We start from the raw sequence: 18,106 nt of genomic DNA, 5'->3' as shown, positions 1-18,106 counted from the left end.
TTTGTCAATTAAGCCTCTAAATTTTGGCGTTTTTTGCAGATTGGTCCTTAGCTGCGAATTTCTTCAATTTAACCCCTAATTGACCCCAAAACTTCAATTTTCTTGCAATTTGGCCCCTAATTTCAATCAATTAACTTGGTAAAAATTAAATTTGGTCTCTTAAAATTCTAATCTTCTCAATTAAGCCCAAATTAGGCTCCCAAACTTAATATTTCACCAATTAAGCCCCAAATAAAATTAATTTGACCCATTTAAAGTATAATTAAGTCCTTGCACTTAATTAAATCCTTCAATTGGACCCAAATTAATTCTTAAACATAATTAAAATTCAATTTGGCCCACGATTAAATCAAATTGGCCTATTAAAAATTTAATTATGTCCTTGAACTTAATTTTTATGTAAATTCGTCCAATACTCATTTAATTTGACCTTGAATTTTCATTTTCTCTCTATTTTGGGGCATAATGGGGTACAATTAGGTTTTTAATTTCCTCCAAAAATTACAACTTGATTTCCCAGCCTACTTTCTCCACGTTGCCAGCCTTTATTATTACTTTTTTGATTTTTTATTTTGAAAAAGAAATTGATTTTTTGGAAATAACCCAGAATTGGGTTATGACAGGGAGCATGCTAGCAAGAACTCTAAACTTGAAATATTTCTAAATAAAATAAAAATAAATACTTAATTCATAAACTATTAAATATAAACATAAAAGAAATATATAGTATATGGATTGAGTCTGATTGGATGAGTTTTAAAAATATTAATTCACCATCTGACCTATTATATTTATTTTTTATGGGGTTTTTTTAAACACCCCTTTTTAAAGCTCTTTAAACCCCTTTGGCATTTTAACAGTTATGAATTTTAGTTAAAAGTATAAAGATTTTTCTGAAGGCCCATAAAATTTGATGCTGACAGAATCTCTAATGATTCAAATGAATGAAGCAGTTTGCATATAAGAAGTCTTATTTCACAAAGCTAAAAATGCATCCACAATCCTGTCACACAAAATATCCTTGAAAATAGTATTCAATTCTCAGCTAAACATCGCTCAAATATCCTCCCCCTTGCCTTGATTATATGTAGGAAAGATATGTAGCGAGGGTTGTCACCCTCTACTAAATTTGCATTTTTTTTCATGCGAGCATGGTGTTATGTTCCCCACTTGAAGTTGAGTGATCTTCTGACTCTTTAAACAATGTAACCTCAAGCAAAACCTCCCTACAAACTTCAAGGAAATCCATTATCAGCCGAAGCTGTCCCATCAAGCATCCTCTCCCTAGCCTTGGATGCCTGCAATTATTGACATGCATACAGATCATAATTAGCATTTCATTTGATAAAATAGCCATCTTAATTCCACTAAAAGAACCAACCCTCTATCCAAAACAGCAAATGAGAGTGAATTAGAGCAAATAGAGACAGAAATAGACACTCGTGAAGAGGGGGAGATGTATGAGCATAACCTGTTTTTTCCAATTTGTCGAACCAGTTATGAGAGCTAGTAATGTTGCTTGCACAGTACTCCCAGTCAGCACCCCAATCCAAAGGCCTTTCCCTCTAAGATGGAAAATGAAGCACAGTAGAATAGCTACTGGGATTCCAGCAAAATAGTATGCCCCAAGGTTAATAGAGGCCCCTATGTGCTGCCATCCACATCCTCTAGCAATTCCTGTCGCAGAAACGATTCGAGTTAGTACCATACATGCCCTGTGCAAGAAACATCATCTAGTATCATGGCTTCTTGGTAACCATGCGTGTTACTAAATTATGGGATTGGAACACAAACAATTCAGACATTTGATCATGTACATGCGTAATTTATGGTTAGTAAATGTTCGTCGCATAATAAGGAGAAACTAACCGGAAAGTACTGTTTGTAAGCTATCCACAATAACTGAGAGACAAAGCAGGGGAGCCACTTCAGTTACATAGTCGACAACCACCTTTTCATTGCTGAAAGCGTATCCAAAAACATGGCGGAAGCAGAAGATATTTGTGCTCACAATAACTGCCTCTACGAGCGAAATACTCAGTACTGCACGGACAACCACTTGAGCTGCCTTATCATTTCCAGCTCCTAGATGATTTGAAACCTGAGCACTGCCAGAGAAAGCACAGTAAGTAAATGAGATTTTTCTTTCATCTATGCAAACTTGAAGAGACAAGATATGAATCAAACCTCCCAGCAGCTGCGATCCCAGATAGTGCATAGAAGTGCAATGACGTTGTTGCTAGGCTGGTTACAATGTTAAGAGAAAATCAGAAGCAATCCTATCAAAGTCCCCAATCAGCCATCTTTAAAGCATAGGAAAAGAAGCATACCAGATAGAAAGAACAGATGTTTCAAGCTGTGAATCTGGCAGAAGTCCAGCCAGCAATATAAGTAGCTCAAAGGTCCACCATTCAAGACTGACCATCGGCATGAAAAGAACGAACGAAGTACTTAATTATTAGAAATTCAAAGCAGACGTAAATAGAAGCTCAATAAATTACATCATCGTTAGACTGTACACGAACGAGAAATTACCAAACCATTACAGCAGAAGGGAGAGCGAAGCGAAAGAACTCCTTAATGCTAGAGAAAATATGATTCCAGTAGATGACACGGGTCTTTTTGCAGGATGAAGAGAACCCCATATAAAGTGCAAGGAATACCACATTTAACCAGTAAGACACGTCAATGGCTAATGCTGCTCCGGTACTTCCTAGTTCCCATTTAAATATTAGAGCCCAGCAAAGAGGTATATGGAAACATAAAGTTGCACAGGTGCTGAAAAGCATTGGTAGAATCAAGCCCTGAGACTGGTAGTAGCGAAGTAGCGACTGAAGAACAGCATAGGCAAATAACGCAGGAATGAGACAGGTAGCATATCGGCAGGCTACCGTTGAGATTTCAGGGTCTTGGCCTATTGCTATCAATATCCTGTCCATGAATATCCAAAGGATAGATACTGGGACACATATTGGAAGGAGAGATATTATTGCACAGTATGTATAAGTTCCAAACTTTTGGTATTGCCCTGCTCCATAAGCTTGTCCACATAGAGTTTCCAAGCCTCCTGCCAATCCAAACTGCATGGTATGTAAATACACTGTCAATCATCTTGCATACAAGTTCAAGCTTGAATCAAGAACTAAAAACTGAGACACATCAATCAATAACTAAATCTGCTCTCCCATTAATCTCGCTATGCATTTCACGATTGTAAGGAATAACTTCAATAACTATATCTTGGATGCATAAATATTTCAAATCGATTGCATATTTATTCAAACTAGAGCAGCCCTACTGATGCTTAGCATGTGATTTCCAAGTTTTAAAATTCTACCTTAGAATTTGACAAGATTGAATTTTATAAATAAAGATTTTATGGAATTTTCCTAAGGAAACTCATAGCGAAGGCTTGTATCTTTTTGGTGCATATACAAGTAAGAAGATAGAGAAAAGAAGACTTGCTAGGAGACTAAAGCCAGTGACCCCAGCAAAAGATCCACCGATAGAGACCCCAGAGAGAGACAATTCACCAAGATGCCCTGCCATCATTATTGACACAACCTGCAACAAGTGTAGTGACACCGTCACCACCACCATTGGAGCTTAAATGTAGGTCACCTTCTTTAGCTCTTCCACAAAGGTAGTAGAAGCCCGTGTCCTCTCTTCAGTATGGGGCAGCAGTGCCTCTTCCATCTCCCCCTCTCAAAATTTTCCCTACAGAATTCTTACAATCTTGTCATTTACTGCATTGAAGTGAGAAAAACAAATGCGATGTTACAAACAGAGAAAGGGGACACTGTCTGACAAACTAGAAGTCAAATTCTGTCACAAGCATGCCTCTCTTTTTTAATGCATTTGGATCTTATACGACTCTCCAGGTTCTCCGTGGAAAATAATAATTATTTATAGGTGAAGGAGAGTTAAGAAGATTTGGAATGATTCATATATAATAAATAAATCAAGAAGTAAGAAAGCAAATATTAAAGTAATCAAGGATTGAGATCCATCAGAAGTAAACATCTCCCTTTACTGTGCATCGAACAAAACTCATGACGAGATAGGTGGCCGAATGGAAAATGAATAAAGGATCACTGCAACGTGATAAATTATTGTAGTGGACTGGATCAGACCAATCAGATCACAGGAGCCATAGATAATGTTGTTCTCCATAAGCAAGATAGATTGCTACAGGTGCCCAGGAGGCCAAGAAAAGGCAACTTGGAAAATGGAAACGCATACATGATTGAGCTGCTGCAAAATACGGGTTGCCAGCAACAGAGATTCACACACAGATTCAAGATCAGACATTTTAAACCTGAAAGGAAAACATCCATGTTAAGCTACTCAACCTCTAAACGGAGCTTGATCAGTTGGACTGACATTGAACAATTAGAAATTGACAAACAATAGGTTAGAAATTGAGACTTTTTAGAGAAAAGGGACACTAGTATCAGTTAAGCTATGGTATTTCTTCTCAAATAAAAGGAAGATGGTGTGTTTACAATGTTTTGAAAAACGTTATAGCAACCCCCTGCCACCTTGGCTCACGAGAACAAAAAACAAGGCAATGAGCTAAGAGCAATTTCATGGCTACGAACATCTCTTAAAAAAAATATACGTTCTTATAATTAATCTAATCTCCCTCATTCTTCATCGAAGATCTTCTCTTATTTTCCCTTCTTCGTTCTCATGTAAGACCCCAAAATCATCATGTGGTTTTGTGATTTGGTTATTGTTATTTTTTTACCTTTGTTTTTAGTCGGCGTTAGTAACTTTTTTCTATATTTATTAACATATATAATTTTTAATTTATTTTATTTCACAATTAATATTTTTCTTAGTACCAGAAAACATGTTAAAAATACCTTCATGTTCTTTTTCTTTTTTGGTTTTTTATTCTGGCTCACAGCTTAAACTATTTAACAAGATGATTTAGGTCTTATTTGTTTTTGTATTTCAAAAGTGTTTTTAAAAAATTTTAAAAATTTTTTATTTTTTTCTTTGCTTCAAATTAATATTTTTTTGGTGTTTTTAGATCATTTTAATGCACTGATATTAAAAATTATTTTTAAAAAATAAAAAATATTATTTTGATACATTTCTGAGTAAAAAATACTTTGAAAAACAATCCTAACCACACTACCGAACACGCTTTCAGAAATTAGCCTTATACGCATATTGAAGAATTAATGACACTTTAATGGTTAGTATCTTCTTTTGCCTTCAATGAGTTGTTAATAACTCAATAAAAATAAAAATCTATGTTTATGAATGTAATAAAAAAAAAGTTTTTTTCTAGGCATTCCTATTTTGTAGCTAACCAATAAAAAAAATCTAATTTGTTACTAGTATTTTTTTTAAAATGTGAGCCAATCAAAATAATTTTAATAGTTAGTATAATGAAAATACTATGAAACTCGAAGCCCTTTTTTATCTTTATAAAAATTTTAACTTATTCTGTTTTATACACGCACGTAAGACAAATAATATTTCATATAATAATCAGCAGTCATTTAATTTATTTATTTATTCTGGAAACAGTACTTGTGAAGTGTCTTAGTGCATCTTTTCATATTGAGATCTTAAAAAAAACATTCTTAGGCACAAGTACACAACATGAATAGGTGGGTTTATTTTTCACTTGTTTTTACATTTGTGGTATAAAAAATATATTAAGGTGTTGGATAATTGTAAAAACTATGTTTTAGTTGAAGTTTGAAATGTTAGTTTTTATGAAGCAGTTTTTTCATGTTTTTACATTTTTGGTATAAAAAACATATTAAGTGTTTAATAATTATAAAAACTATGTTTTATATTGTGGAGTTCAAGTTTGAAATGTAGTTTTTATGAAACAGTTTTTTCATGTATTTTTAACTGAGTTTTGTAAAACACTGTTTGTTTTTGTGTTTCAAAAGCGCTTTTAAAAAAATTTGATAATTTTTTATTTTTTTTCTTCAAATTAATATTTTTTGGTGTTCTTAGATCATTTTAATGTGCTAATATCAAAAATATTTTTAAAAAAATAAAAATACATTATTTTAATGCATTTCCAAGTAAAAAGCACTTTGAAAAGCAATCGTAACCACACAACTACCAAACATTTTATACATATTTTTGCTGCACATAAACCTCAACCACAATTTTTACCAAACTCGTATCTAAATCTAATAGTAATTAAAAGCCGAGGCGCGGTTTCTTTTTACTTGTTTTTTTCTTTACAATTTTTCTTAAAATATACATTCAATAGTAACCTCAAAATCACTAAAACTTGATAAGTTATTATATTGAATTGGATCTTGTCACTCCTCCAAAATGAGGTGGAATTAAACATCGTTTATATAAACAGTAAATCACCTTAACTTTTTTTTTAATTTTATTCATACCTTTTTTCTTCTTGTTTTTTATTTATTAGGTCCAGGTGGTGTTGGCTTCTTTTTTTTCATGCGCTTCCTTATATTTTTTATTAGCTCCTCGCGATGTCGAGAAACAAATATAATATTAATAATAAAATTGATCGATTTTCAGTAACGTTGTTAGGAATTATAATTTAAAATATGATTGGTTTAATTGTTGTGTTATGTGTATGAAGGCTTAAGAAGTTATATCAATATTTGCTGGGAGTTTTGGAAAGATTACTTCTAAGATTGAAGATAATGAAATTTAAGTTTGTTTCTTGATTTGTAAAAATTACAGTTTAGTTTTTATTATTTGAAAACCATACATTTTGACTCTTGAAACATATTTTTATATTCTATACATAACTGATTATGAGGTTAAAGATGATGAATTTTAGCTTGGTCGTTGATTTATGATATTTTTGTTTAGTCCTTGAATTTTATAAAATTATAAATTGACCCTTGAATTTAAGATAAATTACAAGTTTGGTCCCATGGTAAAAAATAGTTTTTTTCCTGTTATATGCCAACAAATAATTTATATGTATTAATTATTTATTATAAATATATTAAAATATTGTTAATGACAGTTATGTCCAAACAAATATCAAACATAAATTTTAGACAATTATATTGTCTAGATTTATCAACCTATCTAATTCTTAATGCTGTTATTGAATTAAATTATTAGTGTGAATATTGTGGTTATTTAATGGTTGGGGAGGTCATAGTTTTGAAACCTGGACCGGCCCGGCGGGCCGACCCGGGCCTGAGATCGGTCCGGGTCTAAATAAAAACCCGGTGGGGAGTTGACTCGGCGAAACTCGATCGACCTGGCGGGTCGACCCGGAACCCGGGCAAACCCGGTTGAAACCCGGCCTCTTTTTTTTATATATACAAAGCCTCGAAACGACGAAGATGAACAATTGAACATACATGATTGCAGAGAAAGAGAAAACCTAATTAAAGAAAAAACAATTTCAATCGCCTCCACCCCAAACACAGTGTCCCCTCCATCAATGGGTTCTCTTGCTGACTGGCATCATAGATGGACCCGTCAGTTTCTAGTTTCTACGGGTGAAAATCCAGATTCCAACGAAAAGATGCTTGAGAGAAGATAAGTAGCTTCTTCACCTTGGTTTTTTTCTACTTGTAATGTTTGCAAGTCGCCTGGTTTTGCTATAAAATTTTATTTTTAAGCCTTCTTAGGTTGCTAAAATGAGACCCTTTTGATGGGTTTTTGTTTCTTAAGAGATTTCTTTTCTTTTGGAGAAATGCTTTTGATCATTTTAGAAATGAACCTAGTATCATAAATGGTCAGTTTAATCTGTCTCTGTAACGTGATTAGCAACAAGTGGGATAGTTATTAGAGTTACTCATTTTCTTTATTAATGATAATTTGATGGATTTGGGGTCTCTAACTAGCATATATGATAGGTAATTAGTTACCAAATGCTTGTGATTTAGGGGTTGTTAAAGGTTTCATTTTGGCAATATAATCTCTTTGATTTGGTTTGAATTTGAGCTCTTCTTTCTGGGTTTTAGGGCACGCGAGTTATTTTATTATTTGAAAGTTGGGCAAGTTGATTAAGGAGAAGATCACAGCAAGGCTTATGGACACTCGCAATTTGGATGGACTTATGAACAAGGTCAGAAGATCTTCCCTTTTGTTTTTATTTTTAAAGTTTGGATTTTTGAGCCATATCTCTGTTTTTGTTTTTTCTATTTGGTTATTATCTGTTTTTAAGTTTGAAATGTCTTTGTTTGTTGTGATTGGAATGTAGGTCATTATCCTGAATGGGATGAGGATCACCCTATTCACTTTGTTGGGCATTCTGCTGGAGCGCAGGTTGTTCGGGTGTTGCAGCAAATGGTTGCTGATAAGATTAGTCTAGTTTATTGTTTGAACAGTCAGCAAATAATCTCTTAAAATTTCATGTTTTGATTGTATGCTTGTTCGTGATGATTTTGTAGGCATTTAATGGGTATGAGAACACTTCTGATAAATGGGTGTTAAGCATCACATCCCTCTCTGGAGCATTCAATGGGACTACAAGAACCTACTTAGATGGGATGCAGTGAGTGTTCTTTCCAAACTTGTTCTGCTATTTGAAACTTCACTCTATAAATGGCTTCTAGATATTGAACTCAATAATGATCGTAATTTGTATTTTATCTTCAAGTTTTTTCCTTTGGCAGTCGGTATGAAAATAAATCAACAAGTGGGGATCTCTTCTTATGTTGCATGATCTATTTTTATATCATTCCCTTAAGTTTTTTCAGCTACAGATTCTATTGTTATATGTTAGTGTTTATATCAAAATACTTTGCATATTTGATTTGTTTTTTTTTTGTTGACCCGGGTTAACCCATCTGACCCGTGACCCGATCATTAGACCGGGTTGACCACCGGGTTGGGTTTCAAAACTATGGGGGAGGCCTTTGGTGGCGGTCCCCTCGATCGTGTGCAGTCACGCCCTCTCTGTGAGTGGTCAATGCATTTTCAAGGCATGACAGATCAGACCAATCAGATTAAAAAGCATAAAGCTATGGTATTTCTTCTGGAAAAAAGAAAAGAAAAAAGAGATGATGTATTTACGATGTTTTTAAAATGTTATAGCAGTCCCCTGCCACTTTGGCTCACAAGCACAACAAGAACAAGGCAATGAACCAAGTGCAATTTCATACTATCAAAGGATCATGCTACGAACATTTCTAAACAAAATATACATTCTTATAATCTATTTTTCCTCATCCTTCATTGAAGATCTTCTCTCTAATACCCTTTCCCTTGCCTTTGTTACCTGTATGCCACAAGGTCATCAATTTGTCATTGCACTTGATGGAGCCTATAATAGAACAGCACATGAAAACATATACAAGGGAGAGAAGTTGAAGGAAAGAAAAAAGAGATTGGACCAAGGACCTGTTTGTTCCAATCTGTACAAGCAGTAACGATAGAAAGAAGAACTGATTGCACAAATGACCCAACTAATATTCCAATCCAAAGGCCTTTTCCTCTTAAATGAGCTACAAAACCAAGCACAGCAGCCAATGGAAGTCCAACCAGATAAAATGAACCAAGATTGATATATGCCCCTATTTTCTGCCATCCACATCCTCTAGCCACACCTGATGCGAAGGACAACACATACTTTAAAATCAGCAGGTATTGCCAAGTTTATACAACGATTTAAGGCTACTATTGCCAAGTTGTATATTAACCAAAAAAAAGAAACTGGGATAAGAAACTAACCAGAAAGGACAGCTTGTAAGCTGTCCGTGATAAATGAGAGACAAATCAGAGGAGTCATGACTGAAATATAACGCACAACCTGCCTGTCGTTGCTGTAAGCATATCCCAAAACTTGCCGGGAAAGGAAGAGTCCTGAGCTCACAATGACTGACTCTATGCCAGCAAGAAACAAGGCAACCAGAACTGCCATCCTAGCTAATTGAGGATTCCCAGCTCCTAGTTCATTCGAAACTCGTGTGCTACAAAAATACCATGAAATCTATATGGATGAACAGATTGATATGAAATCTATACATTATTTTCAATTAAAGAATATGCTTTCAATAGGAGAAGGTTATAAACCTTGCAGCAGCTCCAAATCCATATGGTATGGTGAAGTGCAATGTAGAGATTGTGAGGCTAAATCAAGCAAAATAAATGTTAATGAGAAATTAGAGTTATAATAATATTTAATTCAATCTTTACAAGTATCCAATTTGTCAATATATGGATAGGAGCCAAAATAAATATTAAAAATACCATATAGAAAGCACTGAAGTCTCCAGTTTTGGATTTTTGAAAAGACCAGAAAGCAAAATCAGCAACTCCAATGACCACCATTTAAGACTGTGATGATCGCGTAATAGTATTTAGTTAGGAAAACAGAACGAAACGAAAATTGCATTTTCATGATAGAAGAAAAAGGTAAAAGAAATTACCAAACCATAATAGCAGAAGGGACACCGAGCTGAAAGAATTCTCTGATACCATAAAGTGCTTCTCTTGACAATGGAGCTCTAGTTTTTTCACATGCTGAGGAGTACTTTACATACAGGCATAGCAATATCACATTCAACCAAGTTGATAAACTGAAGGCTATAGCTGCACCCTTTTGTCCTAATTGCAGTTTGTACACAAGAATCCAGCATGAAATGGTGTGAAAACATAGGATGCAAGATGAGGTTATGAGCATTGGTAGAATCACACTTTGTGTCTGAAGATATCTAGTCAAAGGCTTAAGAACTGCACCCCCAAATAATGCAGGGATTAGATACATTGAGTACTTGCAGGCCTCTTGTGAGATTGAAGTGTCTTGGCCTAGTAGAGGTAGTAGTTTGCCCATGAAGATCCACAGGACACAAATTGGAGGGCACATGATTATTAGAGAGATGATTGCACTGTAAGTATAGGTTCCAAGCTTTTGATATTGTTTAGCTCCATATGCTTGGCCAGCTAGAGTTTCCAGTCCACCTGCCATTCCTGACTGTTTGCCAATTACAAACTCGGGTCAATTTATGCTTGTTAACACAAATATAATTGTGAAAACCAAGCTTGATAAAGAAAGAAAATTGGAAAACAAAATCATTTTTAATTACAGAGGGCATTCTAACATGGTAATAATACATAGCTTTAGGCAAGAGCTCATGCTTTACTGGCCTATATCACCCCAATTTGTTTGATTATCATTCAATTCATAATTATTATTTTTTATATTAGACTGCTGATATGAATTAAAGATGGGCCACTCTTATAGAAGTTATAGCTTTGACAAAATTGAACAGAACAGGGTACTAATTGAAAAGTTTTTTAATAATGGGATGAAATTGAACAATTGATACAAAGAAAGGAAGGACTTTTGCCAATAACGAAGAGGCAAGTAACGTAGCAAAACAATTATAATAGAAAAGAAGAAGAAGAAGAAGAAGAAGAAGGAAAGAGGAGAATTTATGGGATGAGGGTAGTCAACATGCAAGTCTCTGTTCGTGATTAAAGAACTTGGAACACAAAAGTCCAAATACAGTGAACACATGCATGTTTTATTAACTATTTACTCTTTTAAAACCCCAACAACCCACTTGCTTCATGCATTAATGTTAATAAATTTCAGTCTTAAAACAACAAACAAACAACTTATTTATACATATTTGAAACATTTTAATTTCCAACTTGCTATGCATAGCATGGACGCCCCGTATATTCCTCTATGAAAGATATTTTTCTTTTTGGTTTGACAATAAAAGTTTTTTTCTGGCTATTTTTTTTTTTTTTTTTTTTGATAAGATTAAATTTATTTTTGATTTCATGAAAGAGATGTGGGTGGGAAGAGTACTATGCAATGCACTGTAAGTATACTCACAAACATGAGGGATCAAAAATATTGGAGAAAATGCAAGTAGACAAGTAGAAAATTGAAGAAAAAAATAAAATCTTGCTTGTATGGAAAGAAATATGTGTAAATGATAAATTTAAGATTTCTGTACATGAAACATAAGATTTAGGGGTTACTCCAAAACTAGACAAGGACCTTAAAGGGTTGTTTTTTTTTTCTTTTTCCCTTCCCCTGATCATATCCTGTCTTCAATTCCAGGATAGATGAAGTGGATTCTTGAAGAACATCTTCTTCCTCTCTCCTTAACGTAAGAGAAAGCAACCTTAATTTCTGAATTGAAAGCATAATGATTCATGCTAGTTAAAAGATGCAAGAAGATCAAAGGACCTTTATAAAAAAAAAATTTAAAAAGGGACAGGATTAGAAGACATACAAGAAGGCTAAACCCTGTAACATTGGTAATAGAAGTGGCAATGGCGGCACTAGAGAGTGCAAGTGCACCAAGGTGCCCTACAATTATCACAGACACAACTTGTAGGAGATACTGCAATACTGACACGGCCACCATTGGAGCTGCTATACAACCTGCCTTCTTTAGCTCTTGAACAAATCCTTCCCATGTTATCGCCCATTTTCTCTCTTCCCTCTTTCCCTCTCCTTCCATAACTTCTCAACAAGTGAATGAATTTTGTGTTTTTTCCCTCCTAGAAGTCACAGCAAGAGTGACCTTATATGTGAAGAACAAACGAAGAGACAATGCTCAATGTTGAACGGATTGTCGTGTTGTTTGATTTGTAATTTGTTTGACTTGATTAATAGTATTTTGTCTGGTTCTAGAATACAGCAGAGTAATTAACAACGGCTTTTGACTTGCAAACCATGATTTTCGTGAACTGCTCGCGTTTTTGTCATATTTTGCGTAAAGACACAAATTTAGGCATTAAATTTATAATGATAATTCCTATCTTACGGAATGACCAGTAGATTTTGAATATTTATATTTTGCAACTTTTTCCCCTCTCTTTCTGGCGTTTTAATGTAATCTATTGTTTACCAAAAAGAAAAGAGTCAAATGTTTCATAAATTATCTTTTTAAAAAATACCCTGTTATGTAAATATAAAAAATATCATAATTAATAAAATCCTAATTAAATTAAAAGTTTTAATCTAAATAGAAAAATAAAAAATACAAGAAAAATAAATAAAATTCTAAAGCATTATATTTTGGGTCTAATTTGAGTTTAAAAACAAAAATTTATATATCATGCAACGATGGGATAAAAGTTTATATTTTTTTATCAAAATACAAGTTAAACTTATTTGGAACTACTCAAAACCTATAAAACTTTAACATTTTAGAAAGTAATATAATAAAAATAATTATGATAAAAAATAAAAAATATGTTACATAAGCAGTCGCATATTTTTTAACTCAAGTTTCCACTGATGGATCAAGATTTATCCATTTTATTGCAAAACTCATAATAGTCTTCGACCAGATTTTTGGTCCATTTCTAAACACCATTGAAGGGCTCAGGTAGAGCATCCAAGTCCAAGTAGCGGGTTGGGCTCAGGCACACCATCAAGCCCAAGTGCTCAGCATACCCATCATCTCCTTGTGGGCTCGGGCGCACCGCCTAAGCTCAGCCCAAAGAGGTATGATAATACACAGGTGGATCCGAACACGCTTATACAAAATAAAAACTTAAGTAAAAAATTTTATAAATAGAGATAACATTCAGAGTTCCTAATCCATCAACTAAGTTCCCAAATGTTACGATCCAATAAAACATTAAATAAGAAAACTTGAATTTTAGTGTATTTGTGTTTATTGTTTTGTTTTATATTATCGAATATAGCTCTCAATCTGACCATTGAATTGGATTGAAATTTTATTAAGAATTTTCATGTATATTATTCTACATTCAGAAAATACAATATAGATTTTATTATTTATTGTACTTATGTACTTCCTATTTTGAAAAAATTATTTGGAAGTTTTCTTAATTTTATGGGGATTTTTAATGCCAGCAATAAAAAATTTCTTGTGTAATAGGGGATTATTTAATAAAATCTTAGCTTAAAAAACAATATTTATAGGCAATAATAAAGGGAATTCTACCCCATTGTTTTGTACATGTTTTGCAAGGATTTCCTAATATATAAAGATTATTAAGGAAACATATCAATAATTAAATTCAAAAGTTTTCAGGCCGGCTCAGAGAGGACATTAATGTCAGCAACACTTTCCCATTTATGCTAGGAAGTGATTTCAGCTACAAAGAGAAGTTCAAGCAAGGAAGATTATGTTGGAGCTTATGTAAATTATTTTTATTAATGTGAAAAAAAAATTTGGGCTTTATTGTTATTTTATTTTAATTATTTTGGAATTTTAATTTTAATTTAGGGCTTTGTTTTAGTTTGAGTTTATAACCATCTAAAATCAATGTTTTATGATTGTTTTAGACATTAAGCTTGTGTTAGGTGAGTATTAGCTTGAGCCTATGATTTGCAATCCAATAAGAGTCTATTAAGGTTATTTAGGATAACTATATGTTGTTTTTTATATATTTTTCGCTACAAAACTCAACAGCCACGAGGTTTTGAATAAACTTGTATTTTGCATGGAACAACATTTTTTTTTTCTGAGATAAAAATCAACAACTGACTTATCAAAGTATAACTCACTTGTGGTGTTTTTGTATACTTCAGATTCTTGTTTTGCTATAATCAATAGGTCCAAGTTTAATTTTCAATATTTTTGGTTCTTAGATGTAAAGTTATTTATGTGTCAAAGTTTGTATTCAAACTTAAATTTGTTTTCAGATATTAATATTTATAGAATTCGCATCACTAAAAAAAAAAATTCTCCATATCTCATAAGATTTTATTTTATGCAATGAAATGGATCTAGATAGTTTTGATATTTTATACTAAAAAAATGTTAAGATTTTTATTCAAAAGGCCATGCATTATTGGTGAAATTCAAAAAATAATATTTAGAAATGAAATTAAAAATCAGTTAATGTGTTAGAGATAAAAATAAATTTTTTTTCCCAAAAATAAAAACACGTGGCCAATGTGGGAGATGAAGCATGATATTAACGTCTGCAAATTTTTGTATTCTCGTTTTTTTCATCTAAAATTTTGTTTAGGAGGATAATATTAATTAATTAATTATAAATCAATTAAGCATCCATAATTAAAAACATAGTAATATCGTAAAACATTGTTTTCTTAATCAACCATAAAGAAACAAAGTCATGGGGAAACAAAAAAAAAAAAAGTTATCCCAGCCAAACCACAATCACCAGTTATCCTGAGCCGAGCCAAGCCGATCCACATTTAGGGAGATGCTTGAGTGTCCGCGTCCACATTGAGCTTGCACGCACGAGAGTTTACAGGATAGACACCACCCCTAACCTAATAGCCTAAACTAATAAATCATAAATACATTTTATAAAATAAGCTCCTCTCTTTCTATCACATTAAGTATTAATTATTAATTATAAAACTAAAATATATGGGGAAATATTATTTTTTAATATTGAATTGGTATTAGAAAAATATCTCAACATCACAGTATGGTTTATTTTTAAAAAGTTTAGTTAAATAAAAAAAATATTGTTTTCTCAAATTCATTAGCATTGTAGATTATTAATCCACAATGTTGTTATATATATATATATACACCCTATTTTTTCTTTGGTTATTGTTTTTTTTTTAATTTAGTCCTTAAATGATGTGTTTATAGGGATTTAGAGTTGATAATTTATTTTAATTTTTATTTTGTATGGTTATCGCAGTATCAAAAACATATCTTAGCATTGTGGTATGATCTACTTTTAAAAAAATTTAGTTAAATAAAAAAAAATAATTTCAAAAAAAAATAAGTTATTAAACTTTAAGGAGTCAATGATCTGGTTTTGTGAGATTTGGTATTTTTTTCTAATGAAAATTGATTATGTAATCGTCTATTTTTTTATTATATAATTAAAAAAAATATTTTTAGAAAAAAAAATATGTTATTAAATTATAAAAAGTACATGGGTCTTTTGACAGGTTTGGCGAGTTAAATTTTTCTTTTTAAAAAAATTCATTTTTTTATTTTATTCTTCGATATTGGACTGATTGAGAATTGAGTTTTATAATTTGTTTTGTTTTTCTTTCTATTAGGTTATCATAATCTTAAAAAAAAATTCTCAGCATTGGTTTGATACTTGATTTTGTAATCGTCTATTTTTGTCATCATATAGTTAAATAAAAAATAGTTTAAAAAAAACAAGTCAATAATCCCAATGAAGTTCATTACCCGGTTTGCGAGTTTGACACGTTGAATTGGGTTACCCGATGCACGAGTGCAGCGGGTTTACCCATCAAACTTGATATATATATTTTTTTAGGTTTTGGTCCTTTAATTTTTCTAATGGGTTTTTTTTTTAATTTCACTCTTCTTCAATATTGGATTGGTTATGAAATGAAATTCATGGTTTATTTTTTTCTACTTTATTAGGGTTATTAAGATCTCAAATAAACATCTGTTTTTGGGTTGGTATTTAATTTTGCAAGTATCTAATTTTATCATAAAATTAAATAAAAATAATTTACAAAAACAACAAAGTTATTAAACTCATTAAAGTCCATGATCCAGGTCGTAAGGTGACCGAGGTCGATCCAATTAGGTATCGTCTCAATATTTAAAAAAAAATTATTGTCTTAAAGTTTTTTTAAAAGTTATGTCATGTTTTTACTGATTATTCAAATTGTATTTGGACCCATTAAATTGAATGATTCATTTTGGGCTAGTCCCACGTGGTTTAATTTGAAACTCGAGTTAGACAACAAATCGAGTTGACAGGTTTCAAGATCATTTAAATTTATTAAAACTACTTAAAATATCTCTATACTCTTAATATTTTTTAAAATCTTAAAAAATAATAATTTGATATATAACAATGATTATATGGCTTTGAAATGTGTATATCGAAAATCTAAACCATCAATCATGATATGGATACATGATTAATCTCAACCAGATGCGCACATGGGATAGCACTTGTTGGACAATGTACAAAGAGAACGTTTTGAGGAGAGAGTAGAACAATGTAAGAAGAGAATCAGGAGACTTACAAGTAGGCTAAATCCAGTAACATTGTTGATGGAGGTGGCTAGGGCAACACCAGAGAGGGCGAGCTGACCAAGGTGTCCTACGATTATTACAGACACAACTTGTAGTAGATACTGCAACACCGTAACAGCCACCATTGGTGCAGCTATGTAGCTCACCTCCTTGAGCTCCTCCACAAATCCACCCCATGTTATCAGCCATTTCCTCTCTTTCCCGATCTCTTCCACCTCTTCCATAACAGTATATACTAGCCAGTGACAAGTCAATATTCTTCTCCGAAATGGTGGTTTGAACTAATCAAGAGAAAACGCTCCTTGCGTTCTACGTAGAGTGGATTTATATGGTCTTTGATTCTATCTGGAGTAAAAGATTTTGTTTGATTCTAGATAAAAGTTATTTGGTGGTTTATACGATGATATATGTGTTAAAAAATATATTAATTATTTTAGTGACTTGAGTGTCCTTTTAGCCTTGAAAAGGAGTAAATGTTTTTGTCCACAGCATGCATTGTTTGCATATCTAATTTTAAATGAATATATTGGCTATAATTCACCACGCAAGGCACCTTTTACTATGAGTCCGGCGTCCAAGTAGAGCCAAATCACTCAAGTGTATTTTTTTTCTGGCCATTTACTGAACCAAAATATATAGAAAATTAAGCACAATGTGGAAAAGGCCTCCGAAATTATATGCATTTGAAGCAGAATTATTACTATATTATTAATAATTAGTAGAATCATAGGCCAAGTCTCTTGAATATTCTACTTTATCCTTGTAGCTTGGCCGATTCAAATGTGGGAAAAAATGCAAAAAAGCAAACCTCGTCCAACATAGGCGAGGCAAATACCATGTATCATAAGAAGTATAACTCAATTGATTAAGTTCTGAGTTTATTTTTTAGAAATCATTAATCTTAATACCATAAACAGTTAGAACCAATAAAGAAGGTATGGTTTTGATAAAGAATCCATCTACTGAAACCAAAAATAAAGAAGGTAGGGAAAGTTGATATTGGCAAGGTCCATCAAAAAAAAGGTATGGTCGATACATCTACGCATTTGATACACAGCTCATATATGGAGGGCTGAGGGCTAGGGAAGGTTGATTTGTCAGGCCATCAGCACGCAGCCTGTCTGTTCTTCAAGTGATAATAAATAAACCAGCCTCCATGGTTGATGCAAAAAAGAAAATGAAAAACAAAATGGCATGTTCAATTCTACGCTTAACTAAATTTC

The 18,106-nt window shown here is 32.6% G+C and overlaps 2 protein-coding genes across 3 annotated transcripts; both read right to left on the bottom strand.

Moving 5' to 3' along the window:
- Positions 1–932: 932 nt before the first annotated feature.
- On the bottom strand, positions 933–3,840 carry LOC112327275 (protein DETOXIFICATION 3-like). The gene is given in 7 exon segments (XM_024599643.2): positions 933–1,298; positions 1,472–1,677; positions 1,870–2,108; positions 2,188–2,244; positions 2,331–2,417; positions 2,536–3,080; positions 3,466–3,840. Coding segments are annotated over 7 exon segments (1,428 nt in total). The 5' UTR covers positions 3,697–3,840; the 3' UTR covers positions 933–1,235.
- A 5,152-nt stretch (positions 3,841–8,992) lies between these two features.
- On the bottom strand, positions 8,993–18,003 carry LOC18097602 (protein DETOXIFICATION 2). Of its 2 annotated transcripts, none has more exons than XM_024599310.2 (6): positions 16,874–18,003; positions 10,353–10,897; positions 10,174–10,260; positions 9,997–10,053; positions 9,655–9,893; positions 8,993–9,530 (listed from the first exon to the last, which is right to left on the bottom strand). In XM_024599310.2, the coding sequence occupies exons 1-6, from the start codon at positions 17,105–17,107 to the stop codon at positions 9,229–9,231; spliced, it is 1,464 nt and encodes a 487-aa protein (XP_024455078.1). In that variant the 5' UTR covers positions 17,108–18,003; the 3' UTR covers positions 8,993–9,228. The 2 variants fall into 2 exon arrangements, with proteins under 2 accessions (XP_024455078.1, XP_024455077.1); XM_024599309.2 differs by lacking the exon at positions 16,874–18,003 and adding an exon at positions 12,177–12,749.
- Positions 18,004–18,106: the final 103 nt, after the last annotated feature.

Source organism: Populus trichocarpa, chromosome 4 (assembly GCF_000002775.5).
Source record: "Populus trichocarpa isolate Nisqually-1 chromosome 4, P.trichocarpa_v4.1, whole genome shotgun sequence".
Taxonomy (NCBI): domain Eukaryota; kingdom Viridiplantae; phylum Streptophyta; class Magnoliopsida; order Malpighiales; family Salicaceae; genus Populus; species Populus trichocarpa.
Note: the sequence above shows the minus strand (reverse complement) of the source record. Positions and strands in the feature narration are given on the sequence as shown.

Excerpts from the sequence above, each read along its gene's own strand:
- LOC18097602 (XM_024599310.2), bottom strand. The coding sequence starts at position 17,107 with ATGGAAGAGGTGGAAGAGATCGGGAAAGAGAGGAAATGGCTGATAACA. Across the intron at positions 9,894-9,996 it reads GGATTTGGAGCTGCTGCAAG|CACACGAGTTTCGAATGAAC; the intron begins GTTTATAACCTT and ends GTATTTTTGTAG. Across the intron at positions 9,531-9,654 it reads CTTACAAGCTGTCCTTTCTG|GTGTGGCTAGAGGATGTGGA; the intron begins GTTAGTTTCTTA and ends CCTTCGCATCAG.